Here is a 22,039-nt window from a genome sequence, read left to right as displayed (position 1 = left end):
ACTTTTACTGTAACTTTTAACTTTAGAAATATGCAGTATGTGATCTAAAATTAATCAAGCATAAAATATGAACAGGAATAAAATAACCCGAGATTACATTTCCCAGGGTTTATTCCTGAGTTAACCATTTCAACTGTGAAAAGCACAACGGGAGAAAGCGTTTTCTGTCATCATAACATCATCAAACACTCAGCCCATTGTGCAGTTTCTTTCAAAGGAAGGTTTTGAGTGCTTTGACAATAATAACTCCTAAACTACAGAGGGCGATAAGTGTAGCAAATTCGTCATTCTCCCTCTGACGAAAGAATACACGAGAACTTCCGGTGTTTAGTGAACCGGTCGATGAAACGGTGTTAAAAAATTGCCGAAAGTTGAAAATACTGCCCCTTTGCCCTCGTATTCTGCCATTGTATTAGTTGTTTTTTATGTAGATTAAATATTGTGCATGGAGTATTTGGCTTAAGCTCATCATAAACGATGTCTGCGATGTTCGAGGGGAATGCCTTGTCAGCCATGCAGACTTCTCACTGCCACACTCCTCTAAACAATTACAGGTGAGCAGTAATATAATAATCATACATGTTACCAATAACTTATAAAACTTTGTATCAGTTTATGGAAGGAATTCCTATTTGCATTAAACTGCATTGTTATCGGAATGATGAACAAAATATTTATCTTTTCACTGGCATGAACGAAGGTGGTTTATTTAGTCTGATTTATATAAATGATAGAAAGAGCAGGTGTTTGCTATGTTCAGTCCAGTATGTTAGTAAAGGTAGATAAATAAATAAAAACTACTGGGAGCATAAATCCCCATTGTAACTGTATATCCATTTTACATACAATATCATGTGTTGCCTTCTCTGTCAATGCATTTCTGTTATTTCAGGTTCAGTAAAATTTCCTGTCGTTATAAACGGTTTTACATTGCTAAAGCACTAGTAAATATGCAGTTTTCTGTATATTTATGAATAGAAAATTGTACAGTTATTGCCCAGAATACAGTGTATGGAACACATTGACATATATTGACAGCATTCCTAAAATGTGGCATGGAGTCCCACTGTATATGGGTTAGTTAGCCTATAAAAGATATTTCAGCAACAGTTACAACCTAAAATTAATATGAGACAGTTATTTAATCAACACAGCTGTAAAATATATCAAGCCATTGTTTTGGCTACAATATATTTAGATATTTCCTTCATAAATTATTTGCACTTATAACTTATAAAATATGTGACAGCTTATTTTAAAGTTATAAATATTCCATGTTGTTTCTCAATTACCAGTCATAAAACTGAATGTTTTTAAATAGTATTAAATGATGGATAGCATGTTATACTGCTGTGACTGCTAGACATGTTATTTCTGAATATACTCAATATAGAAAAATCATGAAAAATCAGCAAAATGTGTGCTACATTTAATTTCTGTGTGTTCTAACTGTCCTTTTTCTTTTTCATCAGTCCTCAAGAGCTGGCTTTAGAAATCAAAGCTTTCATCAGTGGCGTTGACCAGACGCAGGGACGTAAACTCAGCGTTCGGGATCATGCCCGCTGCGCAGTGCGCCTCCTTCGAACTGTCCCAGCCTGCCGTGGAGCCGTCTTGGAGCACTTAAGGGGAGTGTATGATGAATATGTTGCAGCCTTTCTGCAAGACTTGGAGGCAGAAGGTGAAAATGGTGGTAACAGTACAAGTGGAGGAGGCAGCACCAGTGTATCCAATTTGGAGGACGTTATTAAAGAAATCCATGCAGTACTTTCTGAATTTATCAAGCTTAGTCCTAAAGCTTGGGCTCCTCTTGTGTCCACATGGGCTGTTGACCTTCTTGGTCAGCTTAGCAGCAAGCATGCAGGACGAAGAGCGGCTCCTCACTCGTCCAGCCTAAATGAGCTGCTGCAGCTTTGGATGTCATGCGCAGCCACTCGCTCACTTATGGAGTGCTACTCCCAGTGTCTAGCGGCCATGTTGGCCTGGTGCCCCGATGCCTGTGTGGATGCCTTGTTGGACACCTCTGTCCAGCACTCACCTCATTTTGATTGGGTCGTTGCCCACATTGGTTCAGCTTTTCCTGGCACCATCATCAGCAGGGTGCTGGCTTGTGGCCTCAAAGACTTTTATGCGCACGGATATTCCTCTGCTGAGAAGATCAACCAACAGCAGCCAATAGACAAGAGCAGCAGAGTCCCCAAAATAGGCTCAGTGGTTGGTATCCTGGGGCACTTGGCCTCCAGACATTCTGATAGCATCAAGAAAGAGCTTCTCAGGATGTTTCAGGATAGTCTGTCTCCGCCCCCTCAAAATGTACCCCCACATTCATCCGGGGCAGGCGGGTGGGAGAACTCCCCTCATCTCCGTAGGGCCACTGTACCTTTTTTGCTTCAACTGGCTGCTCTTTCCCCCACTCTCCTTGGTGCCGTTTCTGCAGAACTGGTGGAGTTCCTCAGACCGCCTGTGCTAATTCAACTACAGGCTCAGTTCCAGGCCTTTCCCCGGGAGGAGCTCGAGAATATGTTGAGTCTAGCAGTGCATCTCATAAGCCAAAGCCCTTCAGGTGGAGCTAGGGTGCTGAAGTTCCTTGCAGACACTGCTACACCATCGTCAGTGATCATATCAGGCCCTACACCCTCTCCCCATGATAGTATTCGAGAAGCCTGTGACCGCTTACTGCAAATGCTTCTGCTACATCTTCACAAGTTGGTGCACAACAGACCAGAGGGTGATGAACCATTCCCACAGTCCTCTGCTGCCCCAGCAATGCTGCAAGTGATCCCATTTCTAGAGGAGCTCCAGGAAAACATAGGTGATCTGTGTGCCGAAACCCTCCGTCTTGAGCGGAAGAGGCACCTCTGGTTGCATCAGCTCCTGTATCTGCTATCTGTGTATGGTGGCCCGAGCGTGGCCACTGAAGCTTTGTGTCAGCTCTTTACCCAAGCCCGAAACCCAGAGGAGCTTGCTCTGGCCTCGCAATTGTATACCCCACTTTCCACTTCACTTTCTGGGTTGCTTCCGTCAACAATAGCCCGCTGTGTTGCCCAGATCCACACTCAAACCCTTGACAACAAACAGTTAGCTCAGCTCCTGAACAACCTGGGTACTGCGGTACAGAGCCAAGATGAGGATCGGAAAAATGGAGGGGCTGCAACGGGGAGTTCGGCTCAGTCATCGATGGCCGCACAAGTCAGAGTTGCCATCTCCAACCACCTTCAGGATTTCTGCCCTTTGCTTCTTCATGGCGACACAGTTGTATCCAAGGCAGCTGTCCGTCTGCTTTCTTGTAGCCAGCTTCCCAGAGCTTGCTCTCCAGCTCATCTGTTGCTGATATGTAGAGCGGCAGTGTCACACTTCTTTGTGTGTTTACGACAGCAAGGGGAAAGTCTTAGGGTAGGGGAAGAGGAGGTGGGCTACTCCATGCGACTGTTGTCACGTCTTGCAGCCTACTCTCCCTTAACGCTTAAAGCTGTGCTGCAACAACTAGTGGAGGGAGCCCTGCACAGAGGCAACCGAGATTTGTTTGGAGGTCTGCAGGAGAACCCAGGTGATGACACCACACAGTCATCCAACCTTGTTCCAGACTTGGGCGTCTCCCTCTTGGACATCAACTGCAAATTTGGCACCTCTGTTAACTTCTCGGGTAACGTGTGGTCTGTGTTTCATGCTGGAGTAATTGGAAAGGGTTTGAAACCTCCGTACACCCCTTCCCAACCTGACCCAGATAGAGTCAATCAGAATATGCAGACCTTGTTTGCGGTCATGGTTCAGTGTTGTAGTTCAGGTGGAGGAAGCCCTAGTGGCAATGCTAGAAATGGTTCTGCTGGAGGTACCACTAATGGCCGCTTCCCTGCCAGTGAACCTCTCATTTCTGATGAACTTCCCCCAATTAATGCTGAGGCTGCAAAGGTAATTGCTGTAACTCTGGTGGAGAACATATGTCCAGATGTAGCAAATGGAGAACTGTCCTGGCCTCCAGAAGAACATGCTAAAACCACAGTTGAGCGAGACATACACATTCGTCGTTGCTTCGAAGGAAATCCTGTGCTGTTCCATCTTCTCCGTGTTGTTGCAGCTGGACGTCCAGCTCTGTGCTACTGCTCCGTCATTTTAAGAGGTCTACTTTCCACTTTACTGGCTCACTGGGAAGCATCAAGGGAACCATCAGTGTTGGACTCCCCCTGGCACCTTCAGACCTCCTGTTTGCTCGTATCATGTATGGGTGAAGGTCAGCTACTACCACCAGTGTTGAGTAACATCCATGAGGTTTTCCCTCACATCTCACCCTTTGAAGTTAGGCTTCTGCTGTTGGGTGTATGGGAGTACATGCGGGGGAACAGCCCAATGCCGCAAAAATTCACCTTCTGTGCTGACCAAGGACTTTTCTTTCGGGACTTTTCACGGGACGGTGATGTTGCACGCTATATTGCACCCATCCATAGTGTTCTGCATAAGAACATTGACCGCCTGGGACACCTTTGTTGGAGGTTTCAAATTTGACAACTGTCAAATTATGAGAAGTGGTGTTCTGAGGTCACAGACTTCTTGGATTAAGATATTTTTCTACATATTGTTATCTTAACTGTTAAGTTGATATTTCTACATTTTAAGAGTTTTCAGTGTCAAAAAATAGTAACAGAAAACCACTTCAAAGCCTAATTGTGACCGTGTAGGGAACTGCTTGTCTGTTAACCATCACATCTGTTTTTGTATCTAGCATTTATATTGTCTAGCTTTCTGTAGAATTTTTAAGCACTGAAAACCAGGCAGTGTGATCAAAAATTCTGTTTTTGCAATTCTGCACATTGTCTCTGTTGATGTTGTTGGGTGGGCAACTGTAAAAATAAAAAATGCATTAAAATGCCTCTTATTCTGTTGTTTATTTTGCAGAAATATCAATTTTACGAAAAGTAAAAGTTACATAAAACTGCACGGGATTAACCAATGGCATACAGAATTTATGCTATTAATGTAGGTCATGTCTAATTTTCATCATCAAATGAACATGAAATGAACCACAGCTGTGCTGAATGATCCCGGCCTATCTGTAATATAATGTAGTTTCATCACAAGCATACACGTCAGATGGGTTGGTTTCCATTGTAAGTGCGGCCTGTGGGGATTCGGTTGTTACCCAATAGTGTTCCTGCAAACACGCAAACCAACCGACCTCCGGGAGGCTGGGCTTAATGCTGTGTGTCCAAGATGGCGGTTATCTCCATTGAAAGGTAAAACAAAGACTTTAAGCTATCATATAAATTCGTTATTAATTTGTAAGAAATTCCCGTCCTTCTTTTAAGCGAACTGGCGGGCAGCTCGTGTGAGAGTTGGGCTGTAAAGCTGCTGCAGGTGTTGAACGAGGAAACAAATATAACGTTAGATTGTGAATGCGTGGCTGAGCCATCGCCGGCCTTTTGACGAGTCATCTTTTAATTCATTAGACCTTGATGTCTTTATACAGCTCACGATTATATTTTATATCGCACGGATTATTTGCGCATGCATTGCATCTTTTTTTTCCATGTGCTGGCATTGATAGATTTTAAGAAATATTCAAATCGGGGGTCGAAATTGTATTGCTAGATAAAATCTGAAGACCTTACAGATTATTTTATCCAGCATATAACGTTAGTTGAGACCAAAATTTCACCGGTATGTTTTAATTAAGGTAAGTAAAACTTTATGGAGCGAACGAGTAATAAACAATACATTCCTTGAGAAAACGCCGCTGTTTTAATTATTATTTTAATTGACCATGGGCACTTTATTTTACGTGCATCTAATGCCTTCTCAGCTGACACCAGATTGTGTCACGTGCAAGAAGTTAAACCTTTTTTTTTTTCAAATATAAAAAATAGCTCAGTATAAAAAGTTGTTAAATCATGGAAGCTATAATCTCATAAAATAAGGAAGTGAACATAGCACTGATTCTTATTGTTAATCCACCCTGCCCATTAACTACTCTAATACGATCAAAAGCAGTAAATTATTTTACTTCAAAACTTTCTCCTCTTGTACTTTTTTTTTATTTTTTTAGGATGGGGCTGCTGTCTGTGGTCTGTGTGTTTCTGTTTTTCACCAGCGCCTTTGCTGTGGATCGGGGAAACTTTAAAACCTGTGATCAGAGTGCTTTCTGCAAGTATGTCAGAGTTATACTGTTAATCACTACACTACAGATGAACTGTACAGTGTGCAACTAGGATTGCATGTTAAGAATCCTGTGAAAGATTATAGTATTATTCTGTATTCTGTAAAATTGAAGTTATCCACCATATACTCTGTTTTGGTGGTTGAGAGAGTTCTTGACTTGCGTCTGCAAAGGCTGCAGAGATGGAATTATTTTTTTTCCCTCTGTTTGTCCATAGACGTCAACGGGCACTCAAGCCAGGTCAGTCCCCATATCGAGCTCTTCTGGAAACTTTGGAGCTCAGTGACTCCCGACTGACCCTCCAGCTCATCAATGACAACAACAAGGTCCGTTTCATGCTCTCATTCTGAAATTTGTAAAATATTTTTAATCCCCTTGTTAAATTTCTTGATATTCAGTGGATTATCTGGTTCCATTTACAGCCAAATCAGAGAGGAAGTTGGTCTGTCCTTCTTGTTACATGTTCAGGGATTATGTCCCTGCTCAAAGGCCAGGATTTTGGATGATCACTCTAATGCTTTTTGCAGGTGCACTTGCTGTTGGAGCTGTACAGACTGCAGGGGAATATGACGCGGGTGAAAATAAATGAGCTGAAACCTCTGAAGCCGCGCTTTGAGGTTCCAGACGTGCTCATAGCAGAGCCTCCTACTGAGCCGTGAGTGTGTCTCTGATCTGAGCGTTCACAATGACATTCAGAGAACAGTCGAACACATGCATGATTTATTGTGTTCCTCCGAGTAACCTCAGCTCGTTTCTGCTTTTTTGTTTTTTTTTTGCATCTGATTCCCTGGTATGTCTTTGTTTCTCTCTCCGTATCTCTCTTTCTCCAGTCTCTCAGTGTTGTCCAAGGATGATAATGGCGTTGTGTTGTCTCTGGGAGTAGAGAATCAGAGGTTGATTGTTAGTGCCCGTCCATTTAGGCTGGACATCATGGAGGGACCAGAGGTGCTGCTATCTCTCAACTCGCGTGGCCTGCTGGCCTTTGAGCACCTGCGTCTTCACAAGGACACGTGAGTATTGAGCTTTTCTCCTAAAATGGGCTTTATTTGGAAGCCTATGAAGAATACCTCTACTACTGTTCAAAAGTTTGAGTCGATAAGGTTTTTATTTTTTATTTTTTTGCTAGTTTGTTTTTATCCTCACCAAGGCTACATTTAATTAAAAATAAAGAAAAATCTGTAATATTGTGCAATATTACAATAAAAAAAACGTTTTCTATTTTAATATATTTAAAAATGCTGTTTATTCCTGTGGCTTCAGCAGCCATCCCCCAGTCTTAAGTGTCACATGATCCTCAGAAACGAGTATTTCTTATTGACGCACAACTTTTGAACAGTAGTGTAGTTGACAAAAAAAAAAATGCTATTACTACAAGGAATTAAAAGGGTAGTTCACCCCAGAGTTGTTTCAACATGTGCTTAGGTTGAAATAATTCCCTGTCCTCTCCCATAAGCAGGACAGCGTATAGGATAGTTTGCTTCAGAGTGGATGAGATTTTATAAATGTACGTGATGAATGCCAATGATTTACTACTATTCTTATTCTCTCTTTTGTGTCTGTATGTTTGTTGTGTTATCAAAGGCAAGCACAAACAGATGGTGCCGAGGTTAAAGAGAGTGTAGATGGAGATCAACAGCAAGAGGAGAAGGTCTGTAACTGTTTTCATGCATTTGTGGGTGTGCTTGGGTAAATAACACTAGAACCTGATTCAGTGTCATCTTGCCACGTCTTCAGTTAGAACCAACATGTCCGGTTGCTTTACTTGATCTGGTTTAGCAGCTTTATGTAGCGGTTATGCAACACTGATATGTGTGAAAGTATTATAGTAACTAAAGAAGTGTGAACTGATAAGCATCACATTGAAAACTGAAACAAAGAATAAACACAATTTTTCCCCCCACACAATAGGATGAGGGTGGAGAGAGTGATAAAGAGGAAGATGGATTGTGGGAAGAGACGTTTAAGTCTCACACAGATACTAAACCGAATGGTATGGTCCTACATTACACTTCCATGAAATCACTTGACAAGTGCAGATTGTAAATTGGTGTTCACATGGTTTCTATTGAAACAGAAAGCACCTTGAAGGGTGTAATCACCTTTTTTATTTTTTTTATTTTTTTTTTAAGTTTAGTAGCTAGTAAAGTTAAGTTTGATTGCATCACTGTCATAAATGATTACATTGTTATAAATAGTTTGACTGGACAAAAGCCTGTGTAGTGATATGAGTTTTAAATATTTTTGGTCTGATTTTCCAGAAGAGAAAGACTGCAAATGTGTACACTACATTTTTTTTTTTTTTTTTTTTTTTTTGAAAGTATCTACACTGTTTGATCAAATACAGTAAAACACTTATATTGTGAAAAATTGTTTTTTTAAGCAGCCGTTACACTAGTCTTCAGTGTCACATGATCCTTCATAAATTGTTCTGATTTACTGCTTATTGTAAACATTGTATACTGCTTATTGAAAACAGTTGTGCTACAATATTTTTGTGAAAACTGGGATAAGACCCTTTGATCATTAAAAAGAACCGTATTCATTTGTAATGTAAGTCTGTTCCAACATTGTAAATGTCTCTGTCACATTTGATCAATGCTGGATCCTTGCAGACAAAAAACTAAAAACAACAGCAATCTTACTGTCCCCAAACATTCGAACAATAGTGCATACAGTTAATGTAGTTAACATTTTAGAGTACACTGTAGCATATTGATGGCCCAAGGCTATCTTCATTTTTATTACACTATCAAACAATAATTAAATGTTTATATATATTTATAAATATTTTCTTCAGGCCCCACATCGATAAGTTTAGACTTCTCCTTGCCTGGTGTTGAACATGTGTACGGTATTCCAGAGCATGCTGATGACCTAAAACTCAAAACTACAGAGTGAGTATACATATTAATGCACCGAAATCTAAATACATGTCCTATGAAATCAGTAAGCAAGGTTTTTTGTTTGTCTTTGTTTTGTAGTGGTGGTGATCCATACAGGCTGTATAACCTAGATGTGTTTCAGTATGAGCTCTATAACCCTATGGCCTTATATGGATCCATACCTGTCATGCTAGCTCATAATACACAGAGGACCATGGGTATTTTCTGGCTTAATGCAGCGGAGACCTGGGTAGACATCAGTTCTAATACAGCGGGAAAGGTAAGAGGCCACTAGGCTTCTCTCTATTCTTATCTCTTGTGTATTTTACAACTATCTCATAACTTCATTGTTACTTTTGTCTTTCTGTCAGACTGTCTTTGGTAAGATGCTAGACTTTGTTCAAGGTTCAAGTGAGAAGCCACAGACGGACGTCCGTTGGATCTCTGAGAGCGGTATCATCGACGTCTTCATCATGCTTGGGCCCAAACCCTCAGATGTCTTCTCCCAATACGCCTCTCTCACAGGTAAATGTCTCCTATGACCTCTGACCTACACTTAAACCATCTTCAGGCATGAGTCAGAAATATAATGGGGATTTTTTTTTTTTTCACTTTCTAGGCACCCAGGCTTTCCCTCCCCTCGCCAGTCTGGGCTATCACCAGTGCCGCTGGAATTATAATGACCAGGAAGATGTGAAGTCAGTGGATCAGGGCTTTGACCAACATGACATCCCTTATGATTTCATATGGCTTGATATTGAGCATGCAGATGGCAAGCGCTACTTCACCTGGGATCCCCACAAGTTCCCTCAGCCTAAAGAGATGCTTCAGGGCCTAATGGACAAGAGACGCAAGGTCAGCCACAGTTTTTGTAGAGCTACAGTATGGTATTGATTTCTTCTAAACATTCCATAAGGATTCCGTTGTGATGATGATCTTGTTTTGAACAGATGGTGTCTATAGTAGACCCCCACATCAGGGTTGATAGTGGCTACAAGATCCACAATGAGATTACTTCAAAAGACTTTTATGTCAAGAACAAAGATGGCAGGAATTATGAAGGCTGGTGCTGGCCAGGTGGGACGTTTGTTTTTAAATGTAGTTGTATTGCTTAATATTTTTGACTTCTTTGAATGGAAAGTTTAAAAGAACAGCATTTATTGGAAATATAATTATTTTGTAACAATGTAAAAGTCTTTACTCTCATTCTTGATCAATTGAATGCATCCTTAATGAGTAAAAGCATTCATTTCTTTAAAAAAGAAAACTGACCCGAATCTTTTGAACCATAATTAAATAATTTCACTTAATTAAAAAAAGTGGTGTTTGATGTTCCATATATTGTGCAAATGCATTTCTGGTCTTATCACAGGAAACTCGGGTTACCCAGATTTTACCAATCCAGAAATGCGGGCCTGGTGGGCCAGCATGTTCGCTTATGACCAGTATGAGGTAAGAAATGTCTCTTCTCAATCTTGTCAGAGTGAAAACCCTAAACCAGGAGAAGGATCTGAAACTGTTACATCATAATGCCCGTGACCAAAAAGAGTGTTAACTTGACTGATTTCCTTCTTATTCTATTCTAGTAATTGCAAATAAATGATTGAAGCAGATGTTGTAGCTGTAGCTCTTTTTTTCCCCGCTTCTAGCCCAGGCAGGATGTGGTGATGCTTTTATGTCTTGTGCTGCGTTTCCCTTCTACATATGACATATTTCAAAAAGTGTAAAGTGCTTCCGCTCAAAAAAAATAAAAAAATAAAAATGCATGCAGAAGACTGTGAAGGGCATTGTGTCAATCATTGGTTTCCATTCCACTGTGAAATCTTAATGGTCCAATGTCCTGCTCCGAATTTGGCCAAACAAATCCTAAAACTTCACATGTTGCTTTTCAGGGTTCGATGGAGAATCTCTTTACTTGGAATGACATGAATGAGCCGTCTGTGTTCAATGGGCCTGAGGTCACTATGCACAAAGATGCACTGCATGGAAAGTGGGAGCACCGAGACATCCACAATATCTATGGACTTTATGTGGTGAGGAAACCATGCGTGGTAAAATGTGGAATATTTTATAACCATGTGAAGAGAAGGGACAAAAATAAATAATATTGTTACAATAATTTTATACTCTACCACCTGCGTTAAATATTTTTTCAGATTCCATGTTATTCTTTTATCTTTGTATGATGCAGCAAATGGCCACTGCCGAAGGTCAGACTCAGCGATCTGGTGGAGTTGAAAGGCCTTTCGTTCTGACCAGAGCCTTTTTTGCTGGTTCTCAGAGATATGGTGAATTTATGTGGTTGATTTTGCACACGGAAATAAAAGTTTGAGACTTTGTGATTTATTTTATTGTACATGTTGTGTGAAAGAAACATTTGGGTTCGTGTTTTCATCAGGTGCTGTTTGGACTGGTGATAATGCAGCTGAGTGGGACCATCTCAAGATTTCTATTCCCATGTGTCTCAGTCTTGGGCTTGTGGGCGTCTCGTTTTGTGGAGGTCAGTAATTATCTGTGTACTCAGTGGTAGTAACTAGACACAAACTTTTATTTCTTTGCTGATTTTGAGGGGAAAATGTGTTTTAACACAGTAAAATAATCATTGTGGTTTAATTTGTAGCCGAAGGCACTATCAAACTGGTCAAAACATCTAATATCAATCACACAATGGATAGAGAATTGTATAATTTAAATAGTCTACTATATGAATATGACACACAAAACAGTGGACATGTGTGCAACTTTACATGCCTGTATTTTGTAATCATGCTGCTAACCATTTCTCTCTTCTTGCATACAGCTGATGTTGGTGGCTTTTTTAAGAATCCCAGCGCTGAGCTTCTGGTTCGCTGGTATCAGACGGGTGCGTATCAGCCATTCTTCCGTGCTCATGCTCATCTAGACACCACACGCAGGGAACCCTGGCTCTTTGGGCCGGAGAACACAGCGCTCATCCGGGAGGTGATCCGCCAGCGTTATGCTCTTCTGCCGTACTGGTACCAGCTGCTCTACCAAGCACATAAGACTGGAACGCCTGTCATGAGGTGAGCGAGGTCCCTGTGAATGCTTGCTTATGATATTGTTCATTATTTCACACAGACTACATTGTTCTTATAGTAAAGTGCTGCTACTTTTTACATGAGTGCACTTTTTCTTTTCTGTCTTGTCTCAGGCCTCTTTGGGTTGATTATCCCAAGGACACGGCAACTTTCACCGTTGATGATGAATTCCTAATTGGTGAGACATTTAAAAAAAAATGTTTTCTAATATCAAATATAATCAATCAGTCTGTAATTTTGTAATGCGTTCTGTTTTTTTTTTTTGTTTAGGCAGTGATTTGTTGGTCCACCCAGTCACAGAGGAAGGGTCTCGTGGAGTCACAGCCTATCTGCCTGGAGCCGGAGAGGTGATACTGTTGATGAAATCAAAATCTCTCTCAGGAAATGCTAGCTAGAATGAGAATTTGTCCCAGTAATGTACCACCAGTTTTGTTGTTCTTTGACATAAACTAAAATGTTTTATTTTCATCCATGTCAAAAATTTACTTAAATGTGAAAATGTATATGGCATGTTGAATATTATAATTAGATTAACTCATGCTTCATACTGTTGTTTTTTCTTTACTTTTTTTTTCCTTTCGTTTATTTTCAGGTTTGGTATGATGTCCACACCTTTCAAAAACACAATGGTGCACAGAATCTCTACATCCCAGTCACCCTAAGCTCTGTAAGAGTCTCTCCTTGGTCAAGAAAACAAATTTAAATTTGAGTTTTTAAATAATTTTAAAAGTGTTTTTTTTATTTTTTATTTTAAGATCCCGGTGTTCCAGCGTGGTGGCTCTATCATTCCTCGGAAGGACCGAGTTCGAAGGTCTTCTGCCTGCATGGAAAATGACCCATACACCTTGTATGTGGCCCTTAGCCCTAAGGTAAAGAACAAGTTCTTTCAGTTAAATAATTAAACAGAGTATAATTGAATTGAATAAAAATTATTCTCTTTCTCTCACACTTATTAGAAATTTGCCAAAGGCGAGCTCTACATTGATGATGGCCATAGTTTTAACTATGATACAAAGAAAGAATTTATTCATCGGAGCCTCACTTTTGCCAACAATGCTCTCACCTCCAGGTATTTATATTAATATGTCCTTTACTTCATTCTCCAGACTTTTTTTTATTCCATTCTGTATGTAGTTTTGATTCAAATGCTTTCTTTCATCACAGCAACCTGTGCCCAGACTGTAATTTCTTAACATCATCATGGATTGAAAAGGTTCTCATTTTGGGTGCCAGCAAACCCAGCAAGGTTCTTCTTAAAGTGGATGGTAAGATGTTGAATATTGTAATATCAGAAAAAGAATGTCTTGTATTACATCAGAAATGACCTCAATGTGTCAGATTGTATGGCATGCTAATCATCTTATGATCTGTTAAACAGGCAAAGAAACCACTGTGGACTTTGAGTTTGACACTTCCATGTCAGTGCTAACCCTCCGGAAACCTGGGATGAATGCTGGGGCCGACTGGACCCTGCTGCTGCAGTAGATCACTGGATCTCTACAGCGGCCCGGGCCAGATGACACAAGACCTAAAAAAAAATATCACTTAAAATTCATCAGTTGAAAAATTCACTCTTAATTCATAAACGCATCGAGCACTTACAAATTCAACAATTCAAAAGTGAACAAGTGGTGCAGTGGATCAGAGAATATTTCTAAGTGCAAAAAAGAAATGGATCCAACTGGCAGGGTCAGACAGTAAATGCTTTCCATTTTTAATTTAGTAATGTCATTCAAAAGTCAAAAGCTCTGTTTTTAATTTTGTGTAGTGAAAAAGTAGTATTAAAGTCAGATTGACTGAAACATGCAGTGGATTTAAATTCTTTCAGGGCAGCAGATAAGAGTGTTAATTGAATTTAGACCTTATGAGAACAGTGAAAACCCAGTCATTACTGAAGTTGATTGATATTTTGCAAAAATAAGACAACACAACAGGTTCACAAATCAATTCTGTTTGTCTGAAATGTTAACGCTCTAAAAATGGTTTACTAAGAGTACGTCAGGGGTGTTAAGAGTTCAGTTTTTAGTTCTGGAGACTACTATTAAGCTCTACTTGCTTATGGCCTAGTTAGTTAATTTGATGTGGGATCTAGGGTTTGGATTGTTTTACTGGGGAATAACCCACTAAATCTGTGAGTTTATTTTGTCTTATTGATAAAATTTTTGTTGTCTAGATAACTTGAATATGCTGTTTTTGGGGTGGATAGGGGATCTATGTTTTGAGCCTGTAAAGCAGGATGAAACCGTCAGGCACTTATAACTTTTCTAATCTACTGTGACAGGGAAGATGATTTAAGTCAATTTTGTCATCCATTATAAAATTGTTGATATTTTGCGAAAATGACTGAAGTAAATGTCTCATGAAGGAGAGCTTTGTGTACATTCCCATTTGATCATCTTGCCCTTCTGCTCTGGTTTCCAACTCTTTTTCATTCCATTTTTGAGGGTGACCCTGAAAGATTTGAAAATGTGAGTCGAAACATCATGTCTACAGTTCTGATTGAGTGTTCACATAAGATAGTAATAAAAAGTACATTCCCAACTGCACTTGTTTGTTTTGCTCCATCTCTATATGGCAATACGTTCATGGAAAATATTAAAAGAACATTGTGATTTAAGTCATAACTACACAATTGTATGATAGTTGCTTATTCCATTTAAAACTACCATCTTGGCATTAAAGCGTATTAGGCAATAGTACTGAAATAGCTGCTGATGTGTTTTGCGTCGAAAGTGGCTCCAGACGTTTTTATTTAATACATATTTAAAATGTATCACTTCTGCTCAGTTGTAACACTATTTGATTTTGTCTTCGAGATTTTATGGATCATACAGCAGTGGTATGATGATACGTACCTTGCTATCGACAATCTACTGCGACAGTAAAATTAAATGGCAGGAGTCGCACTTTATATACGTCATTTGTTGTGTGGTCAATAATGGCGGCGGAAGGCACAGAGGAGCTGGGCAACACCGAGCAACTCACAAACCCTTCAGGTTTCCCTTTAAAAGTTACCTAATAAAATACTGCAGTTTTTAAGCATGTGAGAACAGAGTTGTCGTATTCATTTCTTAAACGCTTTATGCATCAGTTATTACACGAGTGCGTCTTCATAATATAGCTAGCGATCTAAATAACCATTGATTTATTGATTCAAACATGAGTTTTTTTTTTGTCCAGGAAGAGTTGTTTGACACATTTATGATAAGCTTAATACGAGGATTAAGTTGCAGACTAACCTTTATACATGGTTAATTAATGAATCCTTTCGTTAACAAAATATGTAACACTTTGCGTCCAGTAAGGTTAAAGAGAGACCAAAGCGAGAGTCAATTTAACTATTTAAAAATGTTACTTCTTTACAATTTTACTAACTGTGATACAAGTTGACTATAATAAACCCTTATATTTTTTACCCTTACCTTATATTCTGCATCAGAACCTAATTCAATACAGTAAATTAAACTGTAGTCTGTTTAATCAATACATGGCTTTCAATGACAGAGCTATATGAGCCTGAGGTTGCGGACCTTCCCGGGACAGATGCTAAGGAATCAGCAGAGAGAGGTGCAGATGGAGGAGACACCGGCTTCACAGCGGGAGGAGAAGAGGAGGAAGAGGGAGACATGCCTGCAGACTTCCAGAGACTTTGGAAACTTACCTGTGACAATCCTCAAGATTTCAACAGCTGGACTGATCTCCTGCAGTATTGTGAACAAGAGGTGAATGTGTTGTAAACAGATTGCAGTGTTTCATCATTGGGGTGGCAGCAAAATGCTAGTTGGTTTTAAAATGTTTCATTATTTATTGCAGGGCCACATGAGAGCTTGCCGTCAAGCCCTCAATGCGTTTCTGCTGAGGTATCCTCTTTGTTACGGTTACTGGAAAAAGTTTGCCGATCTTGAGAGACGGGCCGGTCACATCGATAAGGCCGAAGAGGTGAAAACATGCATAGATGGAGATTTCAGTCAAATACAAAAGAACAGGACCAATTCCAAAACTTAACATTACTTGGCGTACTATTGTATTCCATTTTCTGTAATTTTGTCATATTTAAAGTTGATTCATACATAATATGGCAGCGAAGATGTAAAGCTGTATTTGGGTCCTTTGGCAGGTGTGTGAACGAGGTTTGAAGGCAATCCCTCTCAGTGTTGATCTCTGGATCCACTACATCAACCTTCTGCTGGGAACGCTCAACATGAACCTGCCTGAGTCAACACAGCGCATCCGCAGGTGCCACTGACAAACTTACAGCCAGGATGCAGTTTCTGCTTCCATTTTTGTTCTACGATATTGTTAGACCCAGTTTGTTAATAGTATTCTTTCTCCTCTTGGAAATAACTGATTTTGTCTAAAGGTCAGTCGGCACTGATGCCAAGTTAACTTTACAATGGAAGAGCAAGAGGCAGGACAGACATGATGATAGTATAAAGGCAGAGTTTACTGTGGAACATTAGTTGCATCTTTGTCAAATTTATATCTGACCAGAAACAAACTGAGCCTGAGACTGTCTTTTTACAACAAGCAAAAAGTAAATGCAAGTTTAATGCTATTTAGTATCTTTCAGGGATAGTTCACCCAAAAATGAAAATTGGGTCAATAATTACTCTCCCTCATGTGGTTCCAAACCCATAAGGCCTTTGTTCATCTTTGGAAACACAATTTAAGATAATTTTATGAAATCCAAGAGCTTTCTGCCAGAAAGATAGAATTGTTGAAGAATTATTGAATAAAGTTGTTGTTGTTGGGTTTTTTTTTCCACATAAAAAATATTCTCCTATCTTGATCCAATTACGGTTGAACCACTGATGTCACATGGACTATTTTAACAATGTTCTTACTATCTTTCTGAACCTTGATCGTAGTAGGGTTTGAGAGCTCCGGATTTCATCAGAAATATCTTAATTTGTGTTCCAAGATGAATAGAAGTTTTACTGACGGTGAGTAATTACTGACAATGACACTTTTGGGTGAAGTATCCTTTTAATACTTTTAACAATACAGTTATTTTCCTTAACAGTTAAAGTAATTTTAGCAAATATGCTGAAGTAAATTTAGCAAAAAAAAAGCAAATATCCACAATTAAGGCTGCAATACACTGCACAGTTTTTACTCAGATTATTGCCCTGATTAACAGACTGTTGCGACACATTAACTGACACTAGTTAAAGTTTTTTTTTTTTTTTTTTTGCGTCAGGCTATGAATTCATTCTGAGGATATCAAACATGATTGATATTTTTAATCAATTTTACAGCACACTTTGTTTTAATTCGTCATGCCTCTCCTGGCAATGAGCTACATGTATCTGCATTAGTTTATTGTGTTCAAAACAACCTGAAAGTGTGGTAGTCTGTTATCCTCAGTCATTTAAGTGTAGGATGGCCAGTTTTTACCTTGTAATCATTTACAAGTTGGCAAGTGTTTTAAAATAATTTATTTATCCCTGTCCTGATGTATATCCAAGTAAAATGGCTTATCAAATGAGAAAAAGGGTACTTTTGTCCATCTGGAATTGATTGGAATGTTATTGATTGCTAATTGCTGTGCTTTCATGTGACTGACAGGTAACATTCTCTAAAAAAATAAGTGTTTGGTTTTGATTTCATGGTTACTTTAAACATGGTTGTTTACAGGAACATTTCAAGAAACAATCTAACATGAAAAGTCCTGTCCTTGTCCCTGTCAGTGTGTTTGAGGAGGCAGTTGCAGCCGCTGGCTGGGACTTCCATTCAGACAGGCTGTGGGATCTGTACGCCGAGTGGGAGAAGGAGCAGGGCAACCTGAATTTCATGACTGGCGTCTACGACCGAGTACTGAGGGTCCCCACACAGCTCTACAACACACATTATGAAAAGTACGCTATACTCATTGATCATATGACATATTTGTTAACATCATTTTTTTTTCTCGCACAACTCCTCAGATTTGAGGCACATAAGCCACATACCACACACACACGCATGGATTTGTGAGAATTTGTTACCATTTCTTCTCACGCTCATATTCTGTGATCTCTTTCCCCCTTTATATTTAGATGCAGCTGAATGCATCAACAAAAGCCTAATTGGTAAACTGTCAAACACCTGCAGTTAAACACATCAAATCCAGATCACCAAAATATCACAAAAATTATTTTGCTTTCAGAGTCCATAAAAATCATGATGACCCTTAAACTGAACGAGGCTGATGTCCTCTGAATTTCTGTCTCCTCTGTCAGACTGAAAGCTCACCTAACCTCCCACCCGCCTCGGGACGTCCTGTCCCCTGAGGAGTACAGTAAGGTGAGGAATGAGTACAAACAGAGCCAGATTCAAGCCAAGAAAGAGAGATCTGACATCAGTGCTGAAGAAGAAGAAGAGAGACCGCCTGGGGAGGAAGAGCCTGCTGATAATGGCAAGGACTCGGTAACTCACTTTTTCATCTGTAATAGAAGGTCTTCTTCAATTGATGTGACGCTCTAGAGATTATCGTTTTAATTTTTAACATGTTTTATGCAGGAAGAAGCTGTGCAGAAGATGCGGGAGCTCCTGATGGTCAGTCTAGAGGAATTGTACCAACAAAATGAAGCAGAAGTCAGGAAGAGATGGAACTTTGAAGAGGCTGTAAGTTTCCCAGAATGATGCTTTATTGAGGTTGAGGAAACACTGATGTTATCTATAAATATAAAAAACGAAGCCACCAGATTTAGCTGATGATGATATATATTCTTGGGAAAGAAATTAATACAGTATGTGTTAAATTGATCAAAAAGGACAGTAAATGCATTTACATTGTGACAGAAATTATAATTGTAATATTTGTAATCGAACAAAGAGTCTTTCAAAAATATCTAAAAATCTTGCTCACCCAAAGTTGAACTGTTTATGGGTTGTGTATGAAGTGTTTCTGTCAGTTTACCCTCCTGTTGCTTGATTCCTTTGCTTTTTTTTCCAGATTAAAAGGCCTTATTTCCATGTGAAGCCTCTGGATAGAGCCCAGCTGAAAGCCTGGCAGAGCTATCTGGACTGGGAGATTGCAGAAGCTGAAACCGCAGCAGTGGATGCTGAAGGGGCGGATGTGGAAGGCAATGAAGGCTCAAAACAAAAGTGTATAACTGGGCACAATAGAGTGCTAATTCTGTTTGAACGCTGTCTCATTGCTTGTGCACTCTATGAGGAATTCTGGAATAAAGTACGTATAGAAGGGAGATCCAAACCAGTTTTTAAAGATCACGATGGTCTATTTTTATAATATTGTTTACATTTCTGTTGCATTTTGTAAGCTATTTTTTTGTTTCAGTATGTGCATTACCTGGCACCACACGGGCTGGAGGAGGTGCGTAATGTGTACCGTAGAGCTTGTGAAATCCATCTCCCGTACAAACACAGCATCCACCTTCAGTGGGCCTCGTTTGAGGAAAAACATGGTGAGACGATAGATTTAGCATCTAAAACATACTTCATAGAAATGTGGATTTGTTATAGCTAATGCAGAATGTGAACATTACGTTCTCCCATAGGTAATATCACTGAAGCACAGCGTATTCTAGAATCACTTGAGATGACAGTGCCTGGTTTGGCTGCGGTGTGTCTGAGAAGAGTGGGTCTGGAGCGGAGAGCAGGACGTTTGGATGTGGCAGAGGCACTGCTGAAGGAGACGGTGGAGAAGAGTAAAGACAACCCCCAACTCCATGCCTTCTACTCCATCAAACTGGCTCGCTTTCTTCACAAGCTGTGCAAGAGCCCTTCCAGGGCCTGAACTGTTCTACAGGAAGCCATAGAGCTGAGCCCGGTAAAACACCAGCGTTTAACATTTTATACACACTACCAATCCACACCAAGTTTGGGATCAGTAAGAAAAAAAAAAAAAGAATAGGTTATTTAACAAATATGCATTAAATTGAGCAAAAGGCTTATATAATATTAATTATAATATTAATTAATTAGAATCAATAATTTCAAACAATGTGAACGTGAATTCTTCCCCATGTAGTAGAGTTTGCACACTTCCACATCACATTTTTGCCTCTGTCCTGTGCGTGGCATATTATTTCTTCTGCACAGTCACAAAGTAAGAAGTGTGAAGCTTAGAGGGAACATTCAACATAACTGTTTTCACCTCTGATAAAGAGAATAAATAATTTCTGAACGATAATGTGACAATGAAGACTGGAGTAATGGCTGCTAAAAATACAGCTTCACCATCACAGAAATAAAAAAATATATTATATATTTCGCCGCATTTGAATTAGAAGGTTCTGTCTGCATTCTTAAGCAGTTTTGCGACATTGAATTCCATAGACTTCTGATAAAACCTTTTTTGTTTTCTAAAAAAGCTTATATATATTAAAAAAAAACGTACATAATGTAAAAAACTTGTCACAGAATAAGAATATGTGAATAAATAGAACCTTATAATTCCAAGGTGACAATTTTACAATATTATTGTTTCAACCGTATTTTTGATCAAATAAATGCAGTCTTGGTGTGCATAAGAAACTTATTTAAAAAAACTCATAACGACCCCAAACGTTTGAGTGGTATTACAGAAAATTGTTGCAATGTGATGCACCATAAAACAATATTTGATGACTCTTGGATTTGGATCCTCAGGATAACGGTAGACTGTATCACAATCTTCTGGAGCTGGAGATGTCCGGTGACCCGAGGGCTAATGGAGGCGAGATTCTGCAGTGTGTGGCCAAAGCCCTTGCTGCTCCTCTCTCCCCAAAGACCAAAATCCTCTTCTCCCAACGTGGCCTGCAGTTTGCAGAGGACTTTGGGACCACAGTACAGAGGTCAGAAGTAATTCAAACCATTCTGGGTTAGCTTCAGCACAAGTGATAAAACGTATATTATGTTACATTACAAATATATTATTATTACTAAGTTTTCTTAAATGTTCTTAACATTTTTCTTGTATGTTATCAGTGTGGTGAGCATGTATGAGGAGCACCAGAAACTTCTGAAGGAACATGATGGAAAGAGACAAGCAGAAAATGGGTGACGTCAAAAAACAGAGATCTCCTTTTGAGATTTAGTTTTGTGAAAGCCTTTTTTAAATGTGCGTTTGTTTTTTCTAAAGCAGTAACGATGATACAGAAAAGATGAGCAAAATGGATGATGCATCTGCCTTGACAGTGCCACAGACGGCTCCACCCACAATGCCTCATGTTCCAATAACAACACCACCTCCCTCTATGATGGGCGGAGACATGAGTGGATCATATGGGAGTTATGGCAGCTGGTACCAGGTAATGGATTGAATGGCACATTTACGTTGTATTGCTAAAGCAATGCATTTACCCAGCAAGAGGCAGTTAAAGCTTAAACGCAATGCATCTTGATTTAAAATGTGTATTGTATACAAATATTGTCCCTGTGTCTCAGCAGCAACAGTATGGAGGGTATGGCAGCTACCAGAACCCGTGGAGCCAGTACAATCAATACTACCCTCCCAGCTAAGTCCCTTCAACTACGTGGTCATCCACTCACACGTCTTCAGTCCTCCAAAAGCCGCAGCAGTGCGTAACTTGAGCCAGTGTCAGAAGTGAGAGATAAAATGTACAAACCTATTATGATGTTTTTAAAGGATGTTACCCTCTCTTTCCTCAAGTTTTTTGTACTAAGTGCCACCTTACATCCTAAAATGCATTTGTAGATATATATATATATATACACCTGTTCATGCTTTTTAAGTAATTTATCTGTGAATTAAGTCAATTTACTGAAATGTATTGTGAACATTTTTCTGTTGACCATTTTGTACAAAGTTATTTTAAAATGTTAAAAATTCTGTTTATTGTGCAGTCACCATCTTATAATTTGAATAAAACACACACAGGACATTTTTTTAAATCCAGATATGTTGTAAAGTTTTTACTTCATTGACTTTCATCATCATATTTCATTAATGCTTTACATCCAAGTTTCTCAGCCAGGGGCCCTATTTTTTTTATTAACCTATTATT

General features: G+C 39.4%; 3 protein-coding genes across 4 annotated transcripts; all 3 read left to right on the top strand.

Moving 5' to 3' along the window:
* Positions 1 to 278: 278 nt before the first annotated feature.
* Positions 279 to 4,862, top strand: ints5 (integrator complex subunit 5). The gene is made up of 2 exons (XM_052573665.1): positions 279 to 554; positions 1,473 to 4,862. The coding sequence occupies exons 1-2, from the start codon at positions 478 to 480 to the stop codon at positions 4,495 to 4,497; spliced, it is 3,102 nt and encodes a 1,033-aa protein (XP_052429625.1). The 5' UTR covers positions 279 to 477; the 3' UTR covers positions 4,498 to 4,862.
* Positions 4,863 to 5,061: 199 nt separating this feature from the next.
* LOC127970950 (neutral alpha-glucosidase AB-like) lies at positions 5,062 to 14,632 on the top strand. 2 transcript variants are annotated; one of them, XM_052573666.1, is made up of 24 exons: positions 5,062 to 5,225; positions 6,035 to 6,136; positions 6,363 to 6,471; positions 6,673 to 6,800; positions 6,976 to 7,155; positions 7,727 to 7,793; positions 8,054 to 8,135; positions 8,943 to 9,039; positions 9,127 to 9,307; positions 9,399 to 9,552; positions 9,647 to 9,882; positions 9,978 to 10,104; positions 10,400 to 10,479; positions 10,920 to 11,060; positions 11,219 to 11,315; positions 11,426 to 11,527; positions 11,828 to 12,071; positions 12,200 to 12,264; positions 12,357 to 12,433; positions 12,679 to 12,753; positions 12,842 to 12,955; positions 13,043 to 13,155; positions 13,251 to 13,351; positions 13,465 to 14,632. In XM_052573666.1, exons 1-24 carry the CDS (start codon positions 5,203 to 5,205, stop codon positions 13,569 to 13,571), a joined length of 2,802 nt encoding a protein of 933 aa, XP_052429626.1. In that variant the 5' UTR covers positions 5,062 to 5,202; the 3' UTR covers positions 13,572 to 14,632. The 2 variants fall into 2 exon arrangements, with proteins under 2 accessions (XP_052429626.1, XP_052429627.1); XM_052573667.1 differs by lacking the exon at positions 5,062 to 5,225 and adding an exon at positions 5,426 to 5,665.
* Positions 14,633 to 14,953: 321 nt separating this feature from the next.
* si:ch211-114c17.1 (pre-mRNA-processing factor 39) lies at positions 14,954 to 21,930 on the top strand. The gene is given in 14 exon segments (XM_052573668.1): positions 14,954 to 15,082; positions 15,591 to 15,808; positions 15,900 to 16,025; positions 16,204 to 16,322; positions 17,777 to 17,944; positions 18,308 to 18,494; positions 18,588 to 18,692; positions 19,024 to 19,260; positions 19,369 to 19,495; positions 19,589 to 19,860; positions 20,682 to 20,866; positions 21,000 to 21,071; positions 21,154 to 21,322; positions 21,459 to 21,930. Coding segments are annotated over 14 exon segments (2,118 nt in total). The 5' UTR covers positions 14,954 to 15,024; the 3' UTR covers positions 21,534 to 21,930.
* The last annotated feature ends 109 nt before the right edge of the window (positions 21,931 to 22,039 follow it).

Source organism: Carassius gibelio, chromosome B14 (assembly GCF_023724105.1).
Source record: "Carassius gibelio isolate Cgi1373 ecotype wild population from Czech Republic chromosome B14, carGib1.2-hapl.c, whole genome shotgun sequence".
NCBI lineage: Eukaryota > Metazoa > Chordata > Actinopteri > Cypriniformes > Cyprinidae > Carassius > Carassius gibelio.
Note: the sequence above shows the minus strand (reverse complement) of the source record. Positions and strands in the feature narration are given on the sequence as shown.